Genomic DNA, 23915 nt, shown 5'->3' with positions numbered 1-23915 from the left:
AAAAATAATGGTCCATTTTCATTAACAATTGCTATATTAGAACATTGAAACTGTAAACAAGCGTCTTTGGCTGCGGATGGAAATGGATTGCGATTTTAAAAATTAAGGCTTAATTTTTCAAATGGTTTCTACGCGTTTTCAAAAAATCGATATTTTTAGCCGTGGTTTGATTCCTCACAGCAAATTGCGGTTACATCTTCCTTTAGATGTTAAAAGACAATGATTTCCATGGGTTAAGTAAGCTACCACTTATTCCAAAGCAGTTTAGACCAAACATCTGCTAAATCCCCGCGACGTAGCCCCTTTAATGCGAATTTCGCGTGAGTCTTCCCTTAAAGAATTTCATGGCGCGGAATTTAAACTTGAATTAGATTAAGTTCGATATCAATACGAGCTATAAAGTTTCATACAACTACCCAGCAACTGCCTTGATCAACCGTTGCCGCAGACATGACCCAGCTGGACATGACCTAGGGGTCATAGCGTGAGCTGGGTTCCCTGTGGGGGATATGGGTGCATTGAACTGCACAGCTGCACAGCTTCAAAAATCGCCCCTCTCAAAACGCACCACCCAAATCAGAGAGAAGTGAGATTATTCTTCTTCTTAATTCCTAAGCTCGGATTTTTGGTAGATTGAAGGCACGCACTGTGCTAGATAAAGCACAAATTTTGAAAAATTTTATTCATTAATTTTTCCATCTGAGATTTCCCAAACAGTCTACATTTTAAGTACTTTCGTGATGCCGGCCTGAAAGATGCTGTCACCAGCGCTAGAAATTGAAAACGGGATTACTTTTTCAATTGTCTAAAACTTTCAGTGTGTTAAAACCGGTATTGTATTTCAAACGAACTTTTTAATCTTTGGATATCTTTCTGAAATCTTTCCACTTCATTGGTGCATGCAAATTTGTCGGTTCAACTTCTGTTTACTTTTAGCAACATACAGGCAAAGAAGTGGTTGTCTGTTTACATTCTGCTAGTCAAATCGATCAGAGATTCCGCGCCAGAAGTTTTAACAGCATATCAATCTTAGTCAATGATGTGGTTTACTCTTCTACTCTGCTTGCTCGTAAGCGGTAAGTATATACATATACAAATTAGCGTAACTCTTTCTACAGGCAGAATTAATTGATTTGTAGTTCGTGAAAACGTTGTGGAATGGAATTAGCTTGTGTGTATGCCGTGATGGGTTTCAAATAAACGTTAATAAAAAAACGTCCGTGAACGTGGTCGTCATGGAACGATATTGTATACTAAATACGACAAGAGATTTGTCTAATAAACACAGCATGGTTTCGCAAACCACTCGATGTCGGAAAACACGGCGTATCCAAGAAGCCTGTGCTACACAACGGTTGGAGGCAAAAAGTGCATTCCATAGAAACAGTTGTGTTTCGCTCGTGTCATTAATTACAACACTATTACTGAACTGTGAGTTGATTTCGACTGATCTGAAGCTACTGAAGCAATAAAGAAAAGCTCTCTTCTATCGCTAGAGGTAGAGTTGCATAATACCGTATCTCTGACACACTTGTACTATTCCTTATATTTGTGATTAGATGCCGCAACATTTGGAGAAGCCAGCATTTTGTTTCCCGTGGAATCTTCAGGTAAGAAAAACGACTGAAAACTGCGGAACTATAATAATCGCTGGTTTACATTTTGCAAGTAAAAGAGCGCAATACTGAACTGAAAAAAAAACACCAGCATTCAAAGCTGTTTAGACGCCCTGTTTTCGAACTCTCGTTTCTCCAGTCCCGACCCTTGCGTCGGCTCAAAAGTGGACGCCATGTTCTCAGTCGTGATTTTATTTTTAAACCATCAACTTTGTCAAAAACATAACATTATCAAGTTTGGCATTTTATTTCAACATCTTTGGTTTGAAACTAAACATGCTGACTTGATTCTCCGGCTTTGTTTCAAGCCTTTCACTTCATATCTAATGCATCAGTTAGTTTACTTTGCGCTGAATAAATTGTCAAAAATGAATTGTCAACGTTAATTAGAATTTGCAAAAGTTATTTACACGGAGACGCTAAGGATGCTGACGGAATGTTTATGTTTCTTGAATGTTTACTCCGGGCGCAGCTTGACGCTTTTAATACCCACTTGACCCGATCATCGCATTCGTCTTTTTTTAATCCTACGTGAGCATAAAGACTGCCAATACGAGTAGAACCCAAACTTTCAAATGGTATAAGGTTCTTTTGCTTTGCATTCTTTAAAGAAATCAGCATACTTTTAACTGATCCAGGTATTAAAAGCGCTTAGGCCCTCTTTACATGAAAGCCGAGATGAGTTTCGTCCCGGGATGAAAAAATTTTCATTTTACATGAGCGTGTTCATTCCGGGATGCCGGGACGTAAGTCGTCCTGCCCGAGTTGAATTCATCTCGCCCGCGCTTACATTTCATCCCGGAAAGACTGTTTACATGGCGTTTTGCGTCACGTTTCATCCCGGTGCTCAGGACAGGAATGAAATCGTCCCGGGATGAGTTCGTCGCGGGAGGAAATCATGTAGACAGCAACAAGAAAATGACCAGACACCGAGATGAATTCATCCCGGGACGAAAGTCATCATGTAAAGAGGCCCTCGATGCAGAATTATGGCTAATTTTTATTGGCCTGAATCTCGCATATTTCAATTTAAATAATAAACACTGGTTACAGAAGAATAAAACTTAAATTAAGACCGAAAAAAAGAAATTTGAAATATGTGAATATATATGCCATATATAATCCGTTAAAAATAATGAATAGTCATTAAAACTAATTGCGCTTCGCTTCAACTCCCAACCCTCCGGGCGATTCTGTGCGTAATGTTGCAGACTCCAATGTGAGAAGCGAAAAGTGATACGTTGCAAAGGACCTTTTTAAATTTTAACAGATCTTTCTTTCTTCTTGTTTTATTTCCTTTACAAATTGTAGTGCGTGAGTTCTAGCTCTAGCTCTCACAAAGGTAAAGTTGATCCGTTGTCGGATGAACAAAAGAAGCACAAAGAGCGCCGAGTACCGTATTTTCTCGATTAAACGCCGGGCCCCGAATAAACGCCGGGTCTCCAAGCTGTATTTGAAAATAAACCCCTTAAACAATTATTTAAGGTTTAATATGATTAGGATCACGATTATAAGTTTGTGCATTTTTGAATAAAGATATGTTCTACTAGTTTTTCCTATAATATGTATTAATAAGGCTTGTACCTCGCGCCTTCACATTGAATCGTCGCTCATATTGGTCATATTCGTTACATGCTGTCTACCGTATTTTCTCGATTAAACGCCCCCAGCGTTTATTTCAAACTTAGCCTGGTGAAACCCGGCGTTTATTTGACTGGTGCAGTTTATCCCTGCCAGGTTTTCATTAAGCAACAGATTTTATTCATTATTTTTGACAAAAATGTATCTAGCAAATACACCTACAGCTTATTATACCTCAAATAAATACATGACGGGCCTATTTTCAACTCCACCTTGGAGACCCGGCGTTTCTTTGGTACCCGGTGTCCAATCAAGAAAATACGGTATTTTCACTGCATAGTTTTCGTTAAAGCTTCTGGGGGACAACGTCTTGGAAGGACATTTCCAGTGCTGTGAAACACCAGTTCTTTAATAAAATCAAAGTTTTGTAGATCTTTCTTTCTGCTGACTATTTCAAATGCATGATCTTTTTGCTCCTGCAGAGTCCCGGTGTAACGGTGAACTCGGTATGCAAACTAACTGGATTCAAGACGCTGCCATTACCGCCTCGTCGATTCGCGACATTGCCCACGATCCTGCGCGTGCACGTCTCCATGGTAACGGAGCGTGGATGCCGCTGATTCAAGACGCCAATCAATTTTTGCAGATTCATTTCCAAGAAGAAACTAACGTGTCAGCGGTCGCCATCCAGGGGCATCCTAGAAACGAATATTGGGTGTCAAAGTTTTCGCTGTCATTTAGCATGGACGCTCATCGGTGGGAGGACCTGTCTAAGGTAAATACAGAGGACCCCATAGAGTATGTCGTGAATATGTCATACTCAATAGACAAGGCGCGGTGGCCTAATGGTTAGCGCACTGGACTCTAGATCGAGCGGTCCGGGTTCGAGCCCTGACCAGGGTCATTGTGTTGTGTTAACGTTCTTGGGCAAGACACTTTACTCTCATAGTGCCTCTCTCCACCCAGGTGTATGAATGGGTACCGGCGAATTAATGCTGGGGGGTAACCCTGCGATGGACTAGCATCCCATCGAGGGGGGAGTAGAAATACTTCTAGTCGCTTCATGCTACAGAAACCAGGATAAGCTTCGGCCTGTATGGGTCACTTTAAGAGGACGAAAGTTTTAATTGCAGGCTCTCTTTTGATCGTCGTTAAATCGATACCAAAGAAAAGCCAACTGAAATGTCACAGAAAACGCATGAGCCAATGCACAAGAAACGTGCAAGCGGCGTCAAGCGCGGGAAAACGATTGGTCTCGGCTTGGCTACTGATTGGCTAAAAATGAAACCCCAGCATACGTGTTTCCATCTGTTTAGTTAAAGCACAATGCACAATGCACGTGTGAAATTTTTATCCAATCATTGAGTTTAGCAAACGCTAAACTACGGAATCAACTAACACAAACATGTCACAAGTTCTTTTGACAGTCAAGCAAAACTATGCGATTGATGTATATGAAAAACTTGTCATGTTATCGTCACGCGCCCAGAAAAACTCGCGGCTTCGCCACTTTTTTCAAAATTCAAACAAGAGAGCCTCCTTGCTGGCAAAGTAAATCTGAGAAAGACTGAGATTAGAGTCCCTTGTGATACGACATATTTACTAATACACGTAACACAGCTTTGTAAAATACCAGGCCAAGTATTCAAAAGGGACAAATTTCTTCTCCAGGTTTTTGATGGCAGCAATAACAAGCACGAGGTTGTAACTACAGAACTAGAGGAGCCAAACAAGGCGAGGTTTCTTCGAGTCAAGCCAGTAGAATGGAATGGTGCTATCGCTCTTAGAATGGAGATTTATGGCTGCATGCGCGGTAAGCTGTTTGTAATAACTTGTGAATTTTCGATAATAACCGGAAATGGTCGGGATACAGTCGGGGATAGTTCGGAATCCGATTTCGAGAATTTTTTCGGTCCGTTTTTGGCAAAAAGGGTTGTTGCTAAGCAACACGATCTATTCTTATGACGACAAAGTCAGGTGACAGTATCTATTAGGGATCTTGTGGAACTTACTGATCGAAAATTAACTCATTTTCCCAGGAGGATAATTCAACCACACCCACCCTCATCTATTACTAGAGCCTTATACAGAAAATAAGTATATGATACACAAGGTCTGGATAAATCAGTTTTGATCAGTTGGATAAAACCTGATGATTAAAAGACTGGTTAGAGAATATAGTGCATGAATTTTCCGTATTGAGGAAGTGAGAATTAGTCTCTCGCCTTTGGTTAATTCGATTTATTGAAATTTAAGAAATTTAAATATCCTTGCCAAAAACTAACTCTGCTTTACTTTTGTCAGATTTCCCAAAATGTGGAACCCGCCGCCAAAGAGATCATAACCAGCATTCCCGCCAAAAGCGGATTGTAGGCGGCAGCGAAGCCCAGCCCAACAGCTGGCCGTGGCAAGTGGAAATCACGTTAAATGAGACTAGTCACTGGTGCGGAGGAGCGATCATACATCCACAATGGATTATTACAGCCGCTCACTGCGTCGATAAATTTTACTCTTCTGGGATAGAGAAGAGAGAAATACGACTAGGAGAGCACCACAGTGAGACACTTGAAGGATATGAGGAGATTATTGAAGCCGACCGATTTTATATGCACCCGGGGTTTGTACACGATCGCCCTACATTCTTCAGTGCGGGCGATTATGACTTTGCACTTATTAAGCTCAAAAGAGCGATCACATTTTACAGTCGTGTCGGCCCGGTGTGTCTACCTGACGAAGACTCGACGATCGCCGACGATGTAGGTCGTGTGTGTTTCATTACCGGCTGGGGTCACACTAAGGAAAGTGGAAACTTCTCGGATGTCCTGCATGAGAACGAAGTGCCGATAGTTTCTTGGGAGGAGTGCAACAAGGAAGAATCGTATAACGGATACATCAAGGAACGTTTTATGTGCGCAGGATACGAGCAAGGTGGAAAGGACGCCTGCCAAGGAGACAGCGGAGGGCCCTTAGTGTGTCAAGATGGCGCAGGAAAATGGGTGCTCGCTGGTGTGGTGACGTGGGGTTATGGATGTGCGAGACCGCTCAAGTTTGGGGTGTACAGTGATGTACGCAGATTCCTGCCCTTCATTGAGAGCACAATATATGGTATGTATTTGACGAAACTGTAATATTTAAGCCTTGGCTAAACGAACAAACATTTTTGTCCAACATCGTGTTTGTAATTCAACATGGGGTGGCTAAACAGGCAAACAATGTTGTGATTAAACATCAAAATGACCGCACAAAGTGAGCCTACATAACACGTTGTGCATATTTCCGCTGAAATTATGGCGCGAAATCAATGATTGGTTGCTTTTTCCAGCTTGGGCTCTATGTTTGCGTAGGTGGCTAAACGATCGAACATTTGCGCGTGAAACAAAATGTTGGATGAAAAACTCTGATCTTGATCAAATATGGAAATCATTTAAATGCAAAGTTGAGAAAGCCGGCTAAACGGTCAAACATGCTCTTTCGACATAATGTTGCACGAAAATGTTTGATCGTTTAGCCGCCGGGCTTTATTAAAACAATAAAACGATTGGACTTTCTGGGCCAAGAAATATTTCTTTAGAAAATAAATTTTATCCAGTTTTATAAACTACAGTAACAAATGTACCTTAATTCCAAGTTGTCTGAACGATAAACATTATAACAAACCGTTGGTAATTTTGTACGTTATAGATTCAAAGAACTATAGGTCAATTTAGATGTAAGATCTAAGTTTCTGAGTTAAAAATATTGTTCGCGATATTTCATCGCACATAGAATCGCTCGCGAGATGACTACCCACATGAAAAATAAAAAATAAAAAAATAATAATAATAATGATGTATGATGATGAAGATGATGATGAATGAATGCTGCTGGCCATAACAAAATATGAAAAACGTATCTTAACCAAAGTCGTTACCTATTGTGCAGCTTCAAGCACAAAGGCAAGCCGTCATATTATTTTCTTTACATTTTTATGCCTGAAGTTATAAGTCAGTGCACGCGTCCGCAAAGCTTTTACGGTATTTTAGTAGGTAAAATTAATTTATTGTTCACTTGAGCCTTACATCTGTATTACTCGTATCAGGTTACCCAGAGTGTGGTATTCGTCCATTTCCTTCCCATTCCTCTCGCATCGTCGGTGGACGAGAGGCTCGCCCCAACTCCTGGCCGTGGCAAGTCGATCTTCTGTTTAACGGTACTGATCACTACTGTGGAGGCTCTCTCATTGGTCCTTCGTGGTTTGTGACGTCAGCTCACTGTTTTTATTTATATACCAAGCCAGAACAGTGGCAGGTCAGAGTTGGAGAACATAACGAGACAAAATTCGAGGGCTACGAAGAAATGATTAATATTGAAAGGATAATAATTCATCCGGGATTTATACTGGGCAGCGCAGAATGGACTGGTGACTACGACATTGCGATCATCAAACTCAAGCGACCAGCGGTTTTCCACAAACTAGTACACTCCATATGTCTGCCTGAAATGGAAACTCGTTTTGCAACCGGTAAAACCTGTTATGCCACCGGATGGGGAAAGGAAGACGAGAATGCCGCTGTGTACTCGGACGTTCTTCGAGAGGTCGAGGTGAATCTGGTATCTAAAGAAGTCTGCAACAGCAATATTTCCTACAATGGCATGCTGAACGAGCGTTATTTGTGCGCCGGTTTTCAAGCTGGTGGTAAAGACTCGTGTAGTGGTGATAGCGGAGGACCGCTGGCTTGTCAGAGTGAAAATGGAAGTTTTGTTTTGACAGGCGTGGTTAGCTGGGGAGAAGGTTGCGCTCGAGCTAATAAATATGGTGTGTATTTAGATGTACGTTACATGTTGCCATTCATCGAGAGCACTCTCCATGGTAAGTCACATAACACACGACGGTAAAACGTTTAGTGATCTTGAACCGTTACTATAATTATGCACACGGGTATTATTCTTTTCTTGATGCTGCCTGTAAATATACTCTCTGATTAATAAGCTACAGATTAGTCCTCTTTTGTTACACTCGAAGCGCGTACAGGCTTTGAAGATTTTTTAGTAAGTTTTTTTGGGGGGTCCGATGCAAGACTGAAGAACACGGATAGTTTTTTTAGGCAAAAGGATAAAAATTTATATGAGCAAAAAGTCTAAACTGCTAGAACTAGCAATATAGACCTTATGATAAAATAAACTATGCAGGAAATCGCAATTATTTTGCCATAAAGGAACGCCGAGACCTAAGACATAACTTTAACTGACCAATTTTTATATATAATAAAGGAAAACGTTACGAACTCGCGTATAATTTTTGTACATATATATCCTCCTTTGTAGTGACTGTCTACTCTATTTCCCTGAGGGTCAAAGGAAGTTATATTGGTACTTTACCCAGTCTAAACACACTTTGCCAGCGTATTTAGTCAATAAAATGAAAAAAAAAAACCGGGTATTTGTGTTCTTAGTCGTTTTTATCTGTTTTTTTTTTAGGTTATCCTTCTTGTGGTATTCGCCCATTTCCTTCCTATTCCTCCCGCATTGTCGGTGGACGCGAGGCTCGCCCCAACTCCTGGCCGTGGCAAATCGATCTTCTGTTCAACGGTACTGATCACTACTGTGGAGGCTCTCTCATTGGTCCTTCGTGGATTGTGACGTCAGCGCATTGTTTCTTTTTATATACCAAGCCAGAACAGTGGCAAGTCAGAGTTGGAGAACATAACGAGACAAAATTCGAGGGCTACGAAGAAATGATTAATATTGAGAAGATAATAATTCATCCGGGATTTATACTGGGCAGCGCAGAATGGACTGGTGACTACGACATTGCGATCATCAAACTCAAGCGACCAGCGGTGTTCCACAAACTAGTACACTCCATATGTCTGCCTGAAATGGAAACTCGTTTTGCAACCGGTAAAACCTGTTATGCCACCGGATGGGGAAAGGAAGACGAGAATGCCGCTGTGTACTCGGACGTTCTTCGAGAGGTCGAGGTGAATCTGGTATCTAAAGAAGTCTGTAACAGCAATATTTCCTACAATGGCATGATAAACGAGCGATATTTGTGCGCCGGTTTTCAAGCTGGTGGTAAAGACTCGTGTAGTGGTGATAGTGGAGGACCGCTGGCTTGTCAGAGTGAAAATGGAAGTTTTGTTTTGACTGGTGTGGTTAGCTGGGGAGAAGGGTGCGCTCGAGCTAATAAATATGGAGTGTATTTAGATGTACGTTACATGTTGCCATTCATCGAGAGCACTCTCCATGGTAAGTCGCGTAACAAGCAAACTGTGGGGTTTAATTATGTCGATCTTGAACTTTACTCAGTACTCCATTACTATAATGATCTAAAAGGGCATGGGTTTTTTTCTTGATTATTCTCCCTGACGCTATAGTTTCTTTTCGGTAAACTGATGTAAAAATATATTAGCCAAAAGTCTTAAATGCTGGAAATAGCAATAAAGACTTCTGACACACTGTTCAGAAAATCGCTATCATTTTACCATAAAGGAAAGTTTAAACCTGAAACATAACTGCGACTAACCAACTTTTATATACAATGAAGGAAAACGTTATAACCTGGCGTAAAACTCTTGTAAACATAAATTCCCTTTTGTAGTGACTGTCTTCCCTATTTTCTGAGGGTGATAGAAGGTTTATTTGGCACTTTACCTTTTCTATACACATTTTGCCAATGTATTAATTAAATAAAATGAAAATAGGTTACTTGTGTTTCCAACCACATTTGTTTTGATATTTTCTTTAGGTTATCCCTCTTGTGGTGTTCGCCCATTTCCTTCCCATTCCTCTCGCATTGTCGGTGGACGCGAGGCTCGCCCCAACTCCTGGCCGTGGCAAGTCGATCTTTTGGTCAATGGTACTGCTCACTTCTGTGGAGGCTCTCTCATTGGTCCTTCGTGGGTTGTGACGTCAGGGCATTGTTTCTATTTCTATACCAAGCCAGAACAGTGGCAAGTCAGGGTTGGAGAACACAACGAGACAAAATTCGAGGGCTACGAAGAAATGATTGACATTGAAAAGATAACAATTCATCCGGGGTATAAACTGGGCAGCGCAGAATGGACTGGTGACTATGACATTGCGATCATCAAACTCAAGCGACCAGCGGTGTTCCACAAACTAGTACACTCCATTTGTCTGCCCGAAATGGAAACTCGTTTTGCAACCGGTAAAACCTGTTATGCTACCGGATGGGGAAAACAAGACTTTGAAGCCGCTGAATACTCTGAGGTTCTTCGAGAGGTCCAGGTGAACCTGGTATCGAAAGAAGTCTGTAACAGCAATATTTCCTACAATGGCATGATAAACGAGCGTTATTTATGCGCCGGTTTTCAAGCTGGCGGTAAAGACTCGTGTACGGGTGATAGCGGAGGACCGCTGGCTTGTCAGAGTGAGAATGGAAGTTTTGTTTTGACAGGCGTGGTTAGCTGGGGAGAAGGGTGCGCTCGAGCTAATAAATATGGCGTGTATTTAGATGTACGTTACATGTTGCCATTCATCGAGAGCACTCTCCATGGTAAGTCGCGTAACAAGCTAGGGTTAGGTAATTTGTTGATCTTGAACTTCACTTAATACTCCATTAACATAATTATCTACATGGGTATGGTTCTTTTCTTGATGCTTCTTGACTAATGAGCTACAGATCAGTCCTTTCGTTTGACTAAATTCGGCGCGCTTTGAGGCTTTGTAGATAGTTTAGTCAGTTATATTGGCTTCAATTCGATACAAAACTGAAGGAAACGCGATAGTTTCTTTAAGGCCTAAACTGATGTAAATATATACGAGCCAAAAATCTGAAAAACGGGGGCGTTACGAGAAAAACGTACTCGACTACTGTTAGATCTAGCCATATAAACTATATATTGGCTTACACCGTGCAGTGTACATATATCCCCCATTATAGTGACTGTCTCCCCTTTTTTCCTGAGGGTCAAAGGAAGTTTAATTGGCACTTAAGCCTTTCTATACACATTGTGACAACGAATTTACTCAATAAAATGACAAAAGGTTGCTTGTGTTTCTAACTAACCTAATTCCATTTTATCTCTTTTCCTAGGTTATCCTTCTTGTGGCATTCGCCCATTTCCATCCCATTCTTCCCGCATTGTCGGTGGACGCGAGGCTCGCCCCAACTCCTGGCCGTGGCAAGTCGATCTTTTGGTCAACGGTACAGCTCACTTCTGTGGGGGCTCTCTGATTGGTCCTTCGTGGGTTGTGACATCAGGGCATTGTTTCTATTTATATACCAAGCCAGAACAGTGGCAAGTCAGAGTTGGAGAACATAACGAGACAAAATTCGAGGGCTACGAAGAAATGATTGACATTGAGAAGATAACAATTCATCCGGGGTATAAACTGGGCAGCGCAGAATGGACTGGTGACTACGACATTGCGATCATCAAACTCAAGCGACCAGCGGTGTTCCACAAACTAGTACACTCCATATGCCTGCCCGAAATGGAAACTCGTTTTGCAACCGGTAAAACCTGTTATGCCACCGGATGGGGAAAACAAGATTTTGAAGCCGCTGAATACTCTGACGTTCTACGAGAGGTCGAGGTGAATCTGGTATCGAAAGAAGTCTGTAACAGCAATATTTCCTACAATGGCATGCTAAACGAGCGTTATTTGTGCGCCGGTTTTCAAGCTGGTGGTAAAGACGCGTGTACTGGTGATAGCGGGGGACCGCTGGCTTGTCAGAATGAGAATGGAAGTTTTGTTTTGACAGGCGTGGTTAGCTGGGGAGAAGGGTGCGCTCGAGCTAATAAATATGGAGTGTATTTAGATGTACGTTACATGTTGCCATTCATCGAAAGCACTCTCCATGGTAAGCCTTATGTTGGTTATAAAACAACACATTTAGATGAACTAATATGTTATCTGAGTTTCTTCTCTTAATATAATCGAGTCAAACGATTTGTTGTTGTTGTTGTTGTTGTTTCGAATGTGCAATTTGTGCAATATTTTTGGTGCATTTTTACTGTGATAGAAAAGTTCCGACATGTAAGATTTCAGTCAAGATTTACGGTTCAGGCAGGTTGCGTGGCTGAGCGTTCATCATATTATGGTTGTAATCACAGTAAAACTAGGGTTCTATGCATGAGAACAGTCCTTCGTAATTGGCCGACCTCACAACAGACAGCATTCTTGTATTCTTTGAAACAAGCTCAGTTCACAGTAGCTGCAGTACCTCTGCAATCATTTCATTTGTTGACTTAATGAAATTCATAGTTCAGTCGGGGGAATAAGTGCCAGTTTTGGCAAATCTTCTTTGAAGCACTCGAAAAATTTCCAAATGATTTCATGCACTTAAAAACTAGAGCGCGCGCTCACAAGTACTTCGAAAGCCGCCGCGCGTATAAATACGTCATGTTGCTTAGCAACTTCTGGGACCAACACCGCGGGCTCAGTCACTTCTTGGAGAAGTGATGTCGCCATCAACTAGCACTTGTTCCTCCGACTGAGTAGCAGTTTAAGATAACCATCCTTTTTTTCATAATTCCGATTAGGTTATCCAAAATGTGGCAGCCGCTTCCTTCCCGCTAACAGCTCACACGTGGTCAGCGCAAACGAGGCTCGTCCCAATTCCTGGCCGTGGCAAGTTGAGTTGCTTTTCAATAACACGCATGCGTGTGGTGGCTCTTTAGTCGATGATCGTTGGATCGTGACGTCAGCAGCTTGTGTGAACTCAAGCCACAAACCTGAAAACTGGACCGCTAGACTCGGTGAACACAACAGAACAGTCCTGGAGGGATACGAAGAAACCATCAAAATTGAAAGCATCTTTACTAGCGCACAACAACACATTACATTGCTGAAGATGGAACGTGTGGCAGTGCTTCACCAGCGGGTTATTCCTGTTTGCCTACCGGACGAAAATACAACATTTACCGTTGGATCATCATGTTATGTAAGCGGTTGGAAAACTACGAAAAAGGACGGTAATCTCACGGATGTGCTTAACGAGGCCCAGGTTGAACTGGCCTCCCCAGAGCTGTGTAATACATCTTATAGTGGAATGGTGACCAAGTATGAGCGCTGTGCTAGCACCCCCCGTGATAAGGACGAAGTTTGTAATGTCGAGAGTGGCGCACCGATGGTTTGTCCGGGGGGTGATGGCAGATTTATACTGGCTGGGGTAGCATCTTCCCAAGACTGGTGCTCAAATCCTGGAAATTATGGCGTCTTTATCGATGTTAAAATGGCTCTCTCGTTTATTGACAGTACCATTGCATCGAGAAGGGAGACAATAAGTGCTTAGCTTTTCCATTTCTTCTAAACTTTAGTGTCTTTTAAGATCGCTGTCTTCTTTATATCATCGTGATCAGTTTTGTTGGGCATCTCGCACACAGCGGTCAAACGCAATCCGTGCGCTCATTTCCCCGCCAAAACGTCTCAAATTTTCAAATTCCTTTAATTCAAGCCAGAAGGTAGAAAGTAACCGAAAAGAGAAGTTTATAACGCCGCATATGCAAAGAGAATTTAATAATTGTTATCCATTTGTTATAAGCTCATATGATACGTCACTGCTCTTTTTATAACGTTGGCTTGCAAGCGTCTTGCTCAGTTTCGATTCAATATCTTACAAACGTCAAGGGAAAAGCGGTGTACATTTTTACGTTTGACTGCTGTAAAGGGCATCCCATATGACGGCTGTGAAAGTTCACCGCGGTCAAACGCAAAAGCTTACCCCACTTCCGGTTTTCTCACTTCGAACTTCGAAGCGAAAAGGCTCAGGACTTTAAAAAAAAAAAACGTTATAAAAGAGCAGTGGCGAACCAACCACCCGGCAAACTGGATAACAGTTTTTATTGAATTTTCTATGCAAATGCAAAGCACAAAACCTATCTTAACTTTTCCATGGCCTTAACCAGACCTTTGCTATAGACAAGGCAAAATCTTGCTAGTGGGCTCTGGGGTATGTCCTCCAGAAAAGTTGTAATCTAGAAGCTTTGAATCTCTTTCAGAGACATTTGTCATAAGGTATTTCTTGATAAAAATCAATCTTCTTCAACTGGGGATTATTTTCCAAACAAAACATATTTTAATTTTAAAAGTCTAAAGGTGCGTCGCTGGTCATCATAGTTGCGGGCGGCCCCGTGCGGTGGTCTCGGGCGCCCGTGTTGTTGTGTCGGTCGCGCGGCGCGATCAGCGTTTGCTCCCTTCCGGCCGTGACGGATGCGAGGGGCCGCTGTGCACTCGGGCGGCGTCCGGGTCCGCTTCACGGTCGCGTGTCGAACTCGTCATCTGTCGCGCTTTCAGTTCTCTTGGTTCCCCCAATTTTGTGGGACTGGCGCGTCCTCTCCTTTCCACCCTGGGTTCGCCCCTATTGGGCGCACGGAAGAGAGAGTTCAGGGACTGGACTAGAAAGTAGATGATTCCAAAAACCAAAACATTTATGAGCGGCAGTTTTGGTGGAGACTGCGCATGAACAGTACGGTTGACCGCTGTGTGTTGTAAAGGAAGCTTGAAAAGCTTTTCACGCTGACAAACAAGCTTTAGTGAACCTTTCATTCAAAAATTACGAAGGTGTGTTTATTGCCAAGTATTATTTGCGTACACTCTAATATTGCTCACTTTGTAAAAAAGCTGTGTAAAAATTAGCATGTATATATACAAGTTTTAGGTTGCGCAAAAAAAAATTTGGTGGTCCAAAAGTCGACGTTTGGCCCGGGCCTTAGTACGTCTACTTAGTTTTTGCCGAATTAAAGCGCTAAGAAATAGTTTTACTCTGTTTTACTTGGTAAAGTTTACAAAAACACTCCAACCTCTTGCGAATACGTTTAAAAGAAAAACTGTCGACAAGTGAACTTTTGTGTATCGTTAATGATCGATCGAAACCACTAAATTTAGCCTCGTTCACATGCACAGTTGTAAAGAAAGCGTAAAACACCAAAACAAGTACTTAGGGCCTGGCTAAACTAGGCAACATTGTTCGGAAACAATGTTTTCCGTCGCTGTTGTTGCGCATGGTAACGCCTTGTTCCCGACATTGTTTCCTCGTCCTCGGGCAGCAAACATTTTCTTCTCCACCTGAACGAGTTTCCTAGTTTAGCCAGGCCTTTACAAAACCGCAATACAAAATACAAATAGACAAAGAGGAAATCACTTCCTTAGCATGTGAACAAAGATAATAAAAGCAGGTTCAAATACAAGTGCAAGCATGCGTAGCATCATCTTGGAAAAAGATCTCAATAGCGCGTCATCGCCCGTTTCAAAAAGCATTTGGTATGACAAAAAACTTTCTTTTCCGTTTGTGATTACGTACACAAGCTAAAAGCGATCGCTTGGCTTTCCTAATTTTTGCTTTATACTTACATTTTTTTATATTTTCTAAAGCGTCTAAATGTGCCAGCATCAAACAATGTTTCTCCGTGTATCGCACGAATTTTATACGATAAATGACTTAGCTTATAGCGAAATGTCTGGCTTTCTTGTCTCTATTGTCTCTGTAATCTTGAAACGTCTGCAACGCTGAAGACAGCTGGGCTCATAGTGAACAACGCGATCTCCCAGACAAGTCATTATCCAGTGGATAAGACCCGGGGGCCCCCAATTGAAAGGGGGGGGAATGCTCGTCGTCCCCTCCCATAGGGTGTAAATTTCGGATTTTTGGTCTCGTTTAGGGTGTTCCGGGAAAATGCCAATATTTTTAGCCATAATGGTCTTTGTTAGGGTTTTACACAAAGAAATATACAAATTTAAATTCTTTTCTTAGTTTTTTTGGTATCTTTTAGGGGTTAGATTGGTCTCATTTAGGGGTTCGTTTCAAAATGTCCGACGAGCATCCCCGCCTCTTTCATATAGGAGTCCCCCCTCCGGGGTATACTGAAGTGTTAACAAACCTATCAATTACGCTAACCACTGGGTAACGATTTATCCTACGGATATAGCGTTCTCTATCCTCGAACAATTGACCTGTGGGCTTTTACAAAGTATCCCCAGCCTCGCCAGTAGTGTACTTTGAATGAATGTCATTTTAGACGCGCTCAATCCTTTCGCAGTCTTTGTGGTCCAGTTTATAGCGATGCATGCTGCGTCTGAATCGTCACGGTTCTTGATTCTCTTCTTCATTTGCTAATTCCTCAGGCATGCCCTCTGTACTCTCAGATCTGCTATCATCACTACCTGGTGGGACGTTTTTCAACCCTTCGAGTCGCTCTCTAGCCATTTTTAGTTTCTCCTCAAGAAGCATTGCCCTCGCCTGTGCCTCCAACATTTCCTTTTTAGCTGCAGCCTGTTCTTGAAGCTTGCTCTTCTGCGTCAAGGTATCGAGATAGACACTGGGTCCTCTCGGTTTTGCTTCGTATTTTACAAAAGTTCTCGGAGATGTTGGCTTACTGTTTTCCCCGCGAAGGTTATCTCGCTCTATTCTTACTGCCTCGTACATCGCATTTAGGTCATTAATCTTCTGTTTACCCTCCTCGAGTTCTCTCTGGAGATTTTTTATCGTATCGACCGTTTTCTCGTCCGCTTGTAAGACTAAGAGTCTCTGCTGCATCATCTTCAATTTCTGTTCCAATTCTCTCTTCTCCCGTTGAACTTTCTCGTAGTTTTCTTTAAGCATTGCCAACCTTTTGTTTGATAGCTGAACTTCTTTGTTAAGTTGATCTTTCTCTAGGATTGATTTCTGCAGTTCGGCTGATTTTGCAAATTCCTTATCTTGAAGCTGGTCCTCAGAATTATTTATTTCATCAAGGAGGTTGTCGTAGGCAATCTTTAAATCGTTGTGGAGTTGGCGTGTGGCGGAAGTCTCCAATCGCAATTTCTCGTTTTCTCCTTTTTCGTTCATCAAACTCGACTCAAGCTCTGGGATTTGTTTCTTCAACGCTTCGAGTTCCTCTTGTGTCTCTTCTTGCTTGTTCACCAAAGTTAAAAACGCAGCTGCCTTTGCATTCATTTCTTTAGTTGCCTCTGAAATTTCGTCTTCAAGCTCCTTATTTTCTCTTTGTAGTTTCTTTATTGCTTCAGTTTTCTCTCGAAGTTCTTTTCCGTCAATTTCACGGTCGTGCTTCTCCTCTCTCAGACGACTTTGTAGCTGTTGCAAGTCCTTTCTCAGCTTGCCATTTTGTTCCCTGGTTTCTTTGACAGCAAGGCTGGCCTTTGCTTGCTCTCTGGCAGACGCGCATAATTCCTCTTCCAGTGACGAGATCTTGTTCCTGCTGGATTGTAAATCTCTTAGCAGCTCTTCATTGCTGTTTGCGCTTGATTCCCTCATGTTCTCCAAATCAGACACTCTATTAAGCGCCTCTAGTAATTCTTTCCTCTGAGAATCCAACTTGCTTTGACTGTTTTCTAACGAGTTTTCTAAATGCGAATTCTTCTCTTGAATCTCTGCTAGCTGACCTTCTAAATGTTTAATCATCTCTTCGTAAGTGGCATTACATTCTTCTAATCCACAAACAGTATCGTGAGTGGAATTTAGCTCGGATTCCATTTCGTTCATGGCTTTGGAGACCGTTTGCAGTTCATTTCGGTCGAGTTGTGCCGAGTATTCAATTTTGTGCAACGATCCTTCGAGCTCAGTAATTCTCCTATCCTTCCATGCAATCTCTTTCTCCAAAGAATCTTTAGCTGTAAGGTAGGCGTTAGTTTCTTTCTCCATTTCTAAGATCTTCTCTTCCAAACTTGTATTCTTGCTTTCAGCGTGTTCTTTTTCAAGAATAACATTTTGATAAGCATTCTCCAGTTCAACTAACTTCTTATAGCTAACATGATCTGGCTCCGTTTTGTTCTTGGGTGTCTGTGGCTTTTTCACAGGTGAACTCTTGGGAGTTTGAACTTCATTCAATTTTCTTTGCAACCTCTCGTTCTCATGTTTTAAAGCTTCTAGCTGGATTTTCTGCTCTGAACACTGCCTTTTCATTTTATTGAGCTCGTCTTTAAGGCTTTTTTTTCCTTCATCAGACGCCACGTTTTTAGCCTGGAGCGCCGCAATCACTGGGCCTTGTGACAGAAGTTCGCTGTTCAGTTTCTTGATCTCTTTTTGGGCGTTTTGAAGTTGAGTTTTCTGTTCATTTGCGCCCGCTTTCAGCTCAGTTAGATCAGTCTGCAACTTTTTGTTTCTCTCCTTTAGCTTTGTAATGCTGAAATCAAGTTCTGAGATACGATTATCCTTTTCTTGGATGATTCCGTTGAGTTTCTGTGCCTCTTGCTCAAACACTTCTTGTGCTTCTTTGCTTTTCAAACGTGCACTCTTCAGTTCATCTTCCAAATTCGTTCTCTTATTTTCCAAGAGGAGTATTTGCGCGTCTTTTTCCGACATGGTCTTCTTATAATCTTTTACTCCACCTTTGAACTGGGATAAATCCTTCATAAGGTTATCGTAGTCGTCTCTAGCTTCTTTCACCTTCTGGCGCTCATTTTCAAGCCCTTCTCTCAAGCCAGCAATTTCCTTCTGCTTCTGCTGTAGCTGTGTTCGAAGCTCTTTAATCACCTTCTGGTGTTGTGCTACCCTCTTACTGAGCTCGTCATTTTCTTGGATGAAGCCTTCTTCTCTAGTTTCATATTCTGCAACGGTTTTCTTCAATTGGAAATTCTCCTGGTCAAGCTCTCTGTTCTTCCTCAAAGTCGTGTTCATCAAGGCGTGCGCGGAAGACAGTTCGTCTCTAAGTGTCTGCAAATCCTTCTCCAGGTATTTCTTTTCGGTTTTTACTGTATCTAGAACAGTCTCATTGCCTTCAGCCGCCCTTGCATTGTGATCCCATTTGGTTTGTAATTCTTGCAGCTTGCATTGTACCTCAAGAAGCTCGTCCTCGGCGTTCTTAACCTTTTCTCGTTCTTCCTTCATTTTTTCCTCCACAAGACCTTTGGCAGCTTCCAATCGGTCGTTCTGTGTTTCAAGCTGGGTTACCCTCTGCTGTATCATCTCCAACTGATCTCTTGCTATGTTAACTTCCTCTTGAGATTTTACCAAATCAGCTTTCGCTTCGTCAAGTTCGTTCTGCGATTCCAAGTTTTGTGCTTTTAAGACTTCTTCGCTTTCTTTCAAGGCGAGAACTTTGTTTTCCAGTTGGGTGTTCGTTAGCTGTAAGTTTACTAGCTGATCTTGTAAACTGTGTTCACTCTCAATGCTCATCTGAAGATTTTCTTCTGTTTCTTTAAGGCTTTCTTTTAGTCGCGTTAGTTCCGAGTCTTCATCTTGAAGTTCATCTTCATCGTATGAGCTTTTCTGCAGTGTAGCAGACTGAACGATCACTTTGTTTTCTTGAATGGACTCAAACTCAATCTTCAACTTTTTCAATGTGTCTTTTGTCTGATTCAATTCTTCCTTTAATGTACAATTGTCAGTTTTCAAACTTGCCAACTCACTTTGCTTGCTTCCCAAATCTTTCTTGTTTTGTAATACTTCTCCTTTAAGGTCTGCGATTTGATTCTCAGCAATGGAAAGATCCTCACGTTGCTTTAAAAGAGTGTTTTCCAGACTTTTCTCGTTATTTTTCAATTCTTCTCTCTCGTTGCTCAATTCCACCAATTCTTGATTCATCGACTCAATCTCTGACATCTTCAGCTTAAGCTCCTCTTGTGCCATCTGTTCAGCCTTTAAAGCTTTCTGCAGACGATCTTTGAGGTTAGAAAGACTCTTCTGCTGAGCAATGATTTCGTCTTGAAGCTGCTGATGTCCCCCTCGAAGCTTCTCGGATTCACCGATTGCGCTCGTTAGATTTTTCCTCAACTCAGTGGATTTTTCTTCCAAATGTGCCTTTGCAGATTTCAACTCTTCTACCTGGCTATTCGTTTGCTCGTTTTCCTTCTTTGCTGCATCTAGAAGAATCTTTTGTTCCACACACTGCTTGCTAAGCTTTAGTATCTCATTCCGGTTTGTGTCTCCCCTGTTTGTTGCATCTTGCAACTGGCTTTGCAAGGCCAAGTTGTCTCTCTGCTCGTTTTCGTATTTTAGTTCCAAGTCCGATATCTTTCTGTTCACCTCAAGGACCTCTTCACGTAAAGCCCTTCTTTCTTTGTCACACAGCTCATGCGTTACCTTGAGGTCTTCAAGGAGTCTCTGAGATTTGGAGTTTTCGAATTGAGAGTCGAGACAATCTTGACGAGACATTTTAAGATCATGCTCCAGTCTTGAGATTTTAGCCTTGTTGCTGTCTATCTCCTTTTCCAGGATGGCTTGTCGCTCTTTGCTCTGTTGTAACAACATGTCGAAGTGTTGTTGGTGGACAGACTTTTCCTGTTCTTTATCTTTGTCGTCTCGTTCCTTTACAAGGGTATCTACAGTGGTCTCATACTGGCTAAGCTTCCGTTTCAAGGAAGTAAGTTCGTCTTGAGCACCTTTCAGCTTTGACTGGCTGGATTCGTGATAGAATGCAGTGGTCTGCAATTCTTTTTTCAAAACAAGGATTTTCTCTTCCATGGATTCCTTCGAGATTTTGAGCTGCTCGACTTGACTGTCCTTTTCACTCATCTCAACCCTGTAGCTCTCAACTATTCTTTCTTTTTCTCTCATTTGGTTATGAGCTAGCATCAGGTCCTCTTGGAGTTTTTGTATTTTCCTTTCTGCAGCCTGTAAATCCTCTTTGAAGCGTTCTTTTTCCCTAGTTGCTGATCCCAACTGAACGTGAAGGCTATTCACTTTTGCTGTTTGACCGCCTAGATCGACAGTCACGCGTCTGTTCTCTTCATTTGCATCTGAGACCTCCTTTTCAAAGAGACCTAATCTTGTCTCTTGCTCTTGGATCTTTCTAGTGAGCCTGCTGTTTTCGTCCAAGGCGAATTCGTGAGATATTTTGCTTGTGATCAGATCATTTTTCACTTTATTCAGTTCGGCTTGCAAACCTTTGATGACGCCCTGGACATCTACGTAGTCTTTCGTCTTTTGTTCCAAGTTGGACTGCGCAGATTCTAGCATCTTTTGATGTTCTGTTGCGGTGATTTCCAGTTTCATCAATTCTTCTCTCTGGTTAACGACCTCAATGTTTGCCTCAACAGATTTTTCTTTGAGTTCCTCATTCTGTCTTTTCAACGATTCAATCTGCACCTCGTACTTCGCGATCTTGCTCGCCAAATCCTGAACCTCTTCTTCGTGTTGTGTTTTCGTCTTGCCAGAATCGTCCAGATCCTGTTGAATTTCAATCATCTTCTCTTCCAGTTCCATTCGTCGCCGGATTGCTTGATCTCTTGATGTCAAAATCTCATCCATTTGTTGTTTCATTGCAGTTGCTTTCTTATCAAGATCATCAACCTTGGAGCGAAGTTCTTCTTTTTCTTTGACGTGGTTTTCACTTTGCAACTCTAATGCTGCAATTTTGGAGCGATATGTAGCAATGTCGGTTTCTTTGTAGACGAACTTGTTGCGTTCTTCCTGCAGCGTCTTTACCAGATTGTTTTCCTTCTCGCCGTTTTCTTTGAGGTTAGATTCCATTGTTTCTATCTTCTTTTTGGCTACTGACAAGTCGATCTCAAGGCTACCTTTCTCTTGCATTGTGTTTTCGCACAGGTCTGTTAGGCGACTGATTTCTTCCTCGCTGCTCTTCAACTTCAAGGCTAGTCTTTTTAGCTCCTCTGCGCTTGTTTCGTTCAGAGAGTCTTTATAAGACAACTCGGTCCTTAGCGTCCCTAGGTCTGTTTCTAGGGAACTTATTTCGTCCTTCAGTCGCTCGGTGACAAGCTCCTTTTCCGCCACCTGTTCCCGAAGTCCCTCGCATTCCCTCTGAAGCTCCTCTAATTGGGTCTGCATAGTGTTGTCCTCCTCGCCTTTCCTTCTCGCACTCGTATTACTTTCGTAAAGTTGGAGTTCTAGATCTGACTTAGTCTTGGATGCTTCATCCAAGTCTTCCTCCATCCTTGTCAATCGTTGAGTTGTCAAAGACATTTCGTGCTCTTTCTCCTTAATGTCTTGCTCAGCCTTCTCAAGCTTTGACTGTAGATCAGCTATAGTGTTGTTAGCTGCCTGGAGTTGTTGAAGTAGGTCTTTCTTTTCGTTTTCAGCCATCATAAAATCAACTTGCATATCTGCCATGTCCTTTTGAGTCTGCAAGAGGTCGTCTTCAATTTCTTGGCTTTCCTTTTTGTATTGCTCGTGAAGTTCTTGAACTGCAGTGTGTTTTTCGCTCAGTTCGTGATATTTCAACTCCATGTTCGCGGCCAGGACTTTTAGGTCAGCAATAATCGCATCTTTGCTGTCAAGTTCTCGTTTATGAAAGTCTAGGCTTGCCTTGTCCTCCGAAATGTTTTGCTGAACCGTTGCGTATTCCTCTTCCAAGCTCGAGCATTTTTCTCTCTCCTTTTCAAGCTCCTCTCTAAGTTGAGATCTTTGTGTTTCGTAAAGGTTCGTTTGGATTTCCATTTTATGCATTTCCTCGCGCGTTTCTTTCAGCTTCATCTCGAGATCTTTGTTTTCTTTCTCTTTTCTTTGAAGTGTAAAGCGAATTTCGGTCGACTGCCTCTTAGCTTGTTGTAGCAGTGAATTAGCATCTACTTTCTCTTCCTTATGTTCCTGATCATCTTCAGGGTGCGACTCTAACTCTGCAATTTTGTCTAGTGATTCTTTTAGCTGAAGGTTTAGCTCATCGACCTGTGACTGGCTGCGACAGCGTTCGGTCTCGGTTTCAGAAAGCTTGCGACTCATCAAGGATATTCCGGCCTCCAGTTCTTGATTCTGTTGACGGAGATATGTTACATCCAGTGGTGACTCCAATTCCATCTGAACTGAGTCTGTTTTTGTGAAGTCGTCGGGCTTGTTGCTTTCCTTCTTTTTAAGATCACGAACCGTCATTTCCAGCTCTTGAATTCGCTCCTTGAAGTAAAAGCTTTCGACTTTCAAGCCGTTAGAATCTTCTTCTGAGCTTGTTAGCCTCATTTGCGTCTCTGACAACAGTTGTTCAAGTCTTACCTTCTCTTTATGAGCAGCATCGGAACTTTCTTTTAACTCAGCAAACTGAGATTTCGTGGCCTCTAGTTCCCTGTTACAAGCGTCGAACTTTTCTTTATAAATCTTAACCTCATTTTCTAATCCAGAACAGTTTTCGCGATACATATGGAGCTGATCTCGAATGCTGTCTAGTTTATGTAATACAGAACAATTTTCCACCTCACTTTGCTTCCTTTCTTCAAATCCCCCTTCCGCTTGCATGGTTGCTATCTTTTTAGAAGCTACAAGCAAATCGTGTTTTAGCGCCTGGTTCTCTTCCTGTAGCATTTTAAAACGTTCCAGACAGTCTTGAAGGTCTTGCTTGGTTTGTGACAGCTCCGTGCTTAACTCTGCAATATCAGCGTCGCAATTTCCATTGGATAAGTTTAGGCTTACAAGGTCTCGCTTCAAATTTTGTAATTCCTTGTCCAATTCTTCCTTCTCTTCTTGCAACTTCTTTATAACACTGTTCTTCATCTCCTGGTTGCCATTATTCCAACCCTCGATCTCTGAACACCTTTCTTGGCTCCTGAGTAATTCCTCTTGGTATCGTTTGCTGTTCTCTCGCGCCTCGACAACTTTATCCTTCAGTCTCATGTTTTGTTCTGTTAGCTCTTTGATTCGCATTTCCAGATTATCAGCCTAAAAAGAAAAAGAACAATAAGTCAGCCTTAGTCTTGTGCCTATGTCATGTGAGAAGAATTTTTGTTGGTTCTCGTCCTTGCTCGGGGTTTTTATTCAGCCAGTTTTCCTCTCCCCACAAAAACCAACACCTCTAAAGTCCAGTCCTATCTGGAAAAGGTAGATGAAAAGCCACTCTGTGGATATCCCAATGTAAATTTCTATTCATTATTTTCTGTATTCTCATTTCTTCC

The 23915-nt window shown here is 42.0% G+C and overlaps 2 protein-coding genes across 4 annotated transcripts; one reads left to right on the top strand and one right to left on the bottom strand.

The window, feature by feature from the left end:
* Positions 1-878: 878 nt before the first annotated feature.
* Positions 879-14227, top strand: LOC144663366 (transmembrane protease serine 9-like). Of its 3 annotated transcripts, XM_078524279.1 has the most exons (10): positions 879-1076; positions 1560-1610; positions 3680-3972; positions 4869-5010; positions 5502-6302; positions 7276-8046; positions 8655-9425; positions 9925-10695; positions 11236-12006; positions 12689-14227. In XM_078524279.1, exons 1-10 carry the CDS (start codon positions 1037-1039, stop codon positions 13438-13440), a joined length of 5163 nt encoding a protein of 1720 aa, XP_078380405.1. In that variant the 5' UTR covers positions 879-1036; the 3' UTR covers positions 13441-14227. The 3 variants fall into 3 exon arrangements, with proteins under 3 accessions (XP_078380405.1, XP_078380407.1, XP_078380406.1); XM_078524281.1 differs by lacking the exon at positions 7276-8046; XM_078524280.1 differs by lacking the exon at positions 11236-12006.
* A 1713-nt stretch (positions 14228-15940) lies between these two features.
* LOC144663360 (uncharacterized) lies at positions 15941-23667 on the bottom strand. Its single transcript, XM_078524269.1, has one exon. It carries the CDS (start codon positions 23665-23667, stop codon positions 16228-16230), a length of 7440 nt encoding a protein of 2479 aa, XP_078380395.1. The 3' UTR covers positions 15941-16227.
* Positions 23668-23915: the final 248 nt, after the last annotated feature.

This window comes from Oculina patagonica, chromosome 8, assembly GCF_052425735.1.
Source record: "Oculina patagonica isolate OP01 chromosome 8, crgOcupat, whole genome shotgun sequence".
NCBI classification, from domain to species: Eukaryota; Metazoa; Cnidaria; class Anthozoa; order Scleractinia; family Oculinidae; genus Oculina; species Oculina patagonica.
This window is presented reverse-complemented; position numbering and strand designations above follow the sequence as displayed.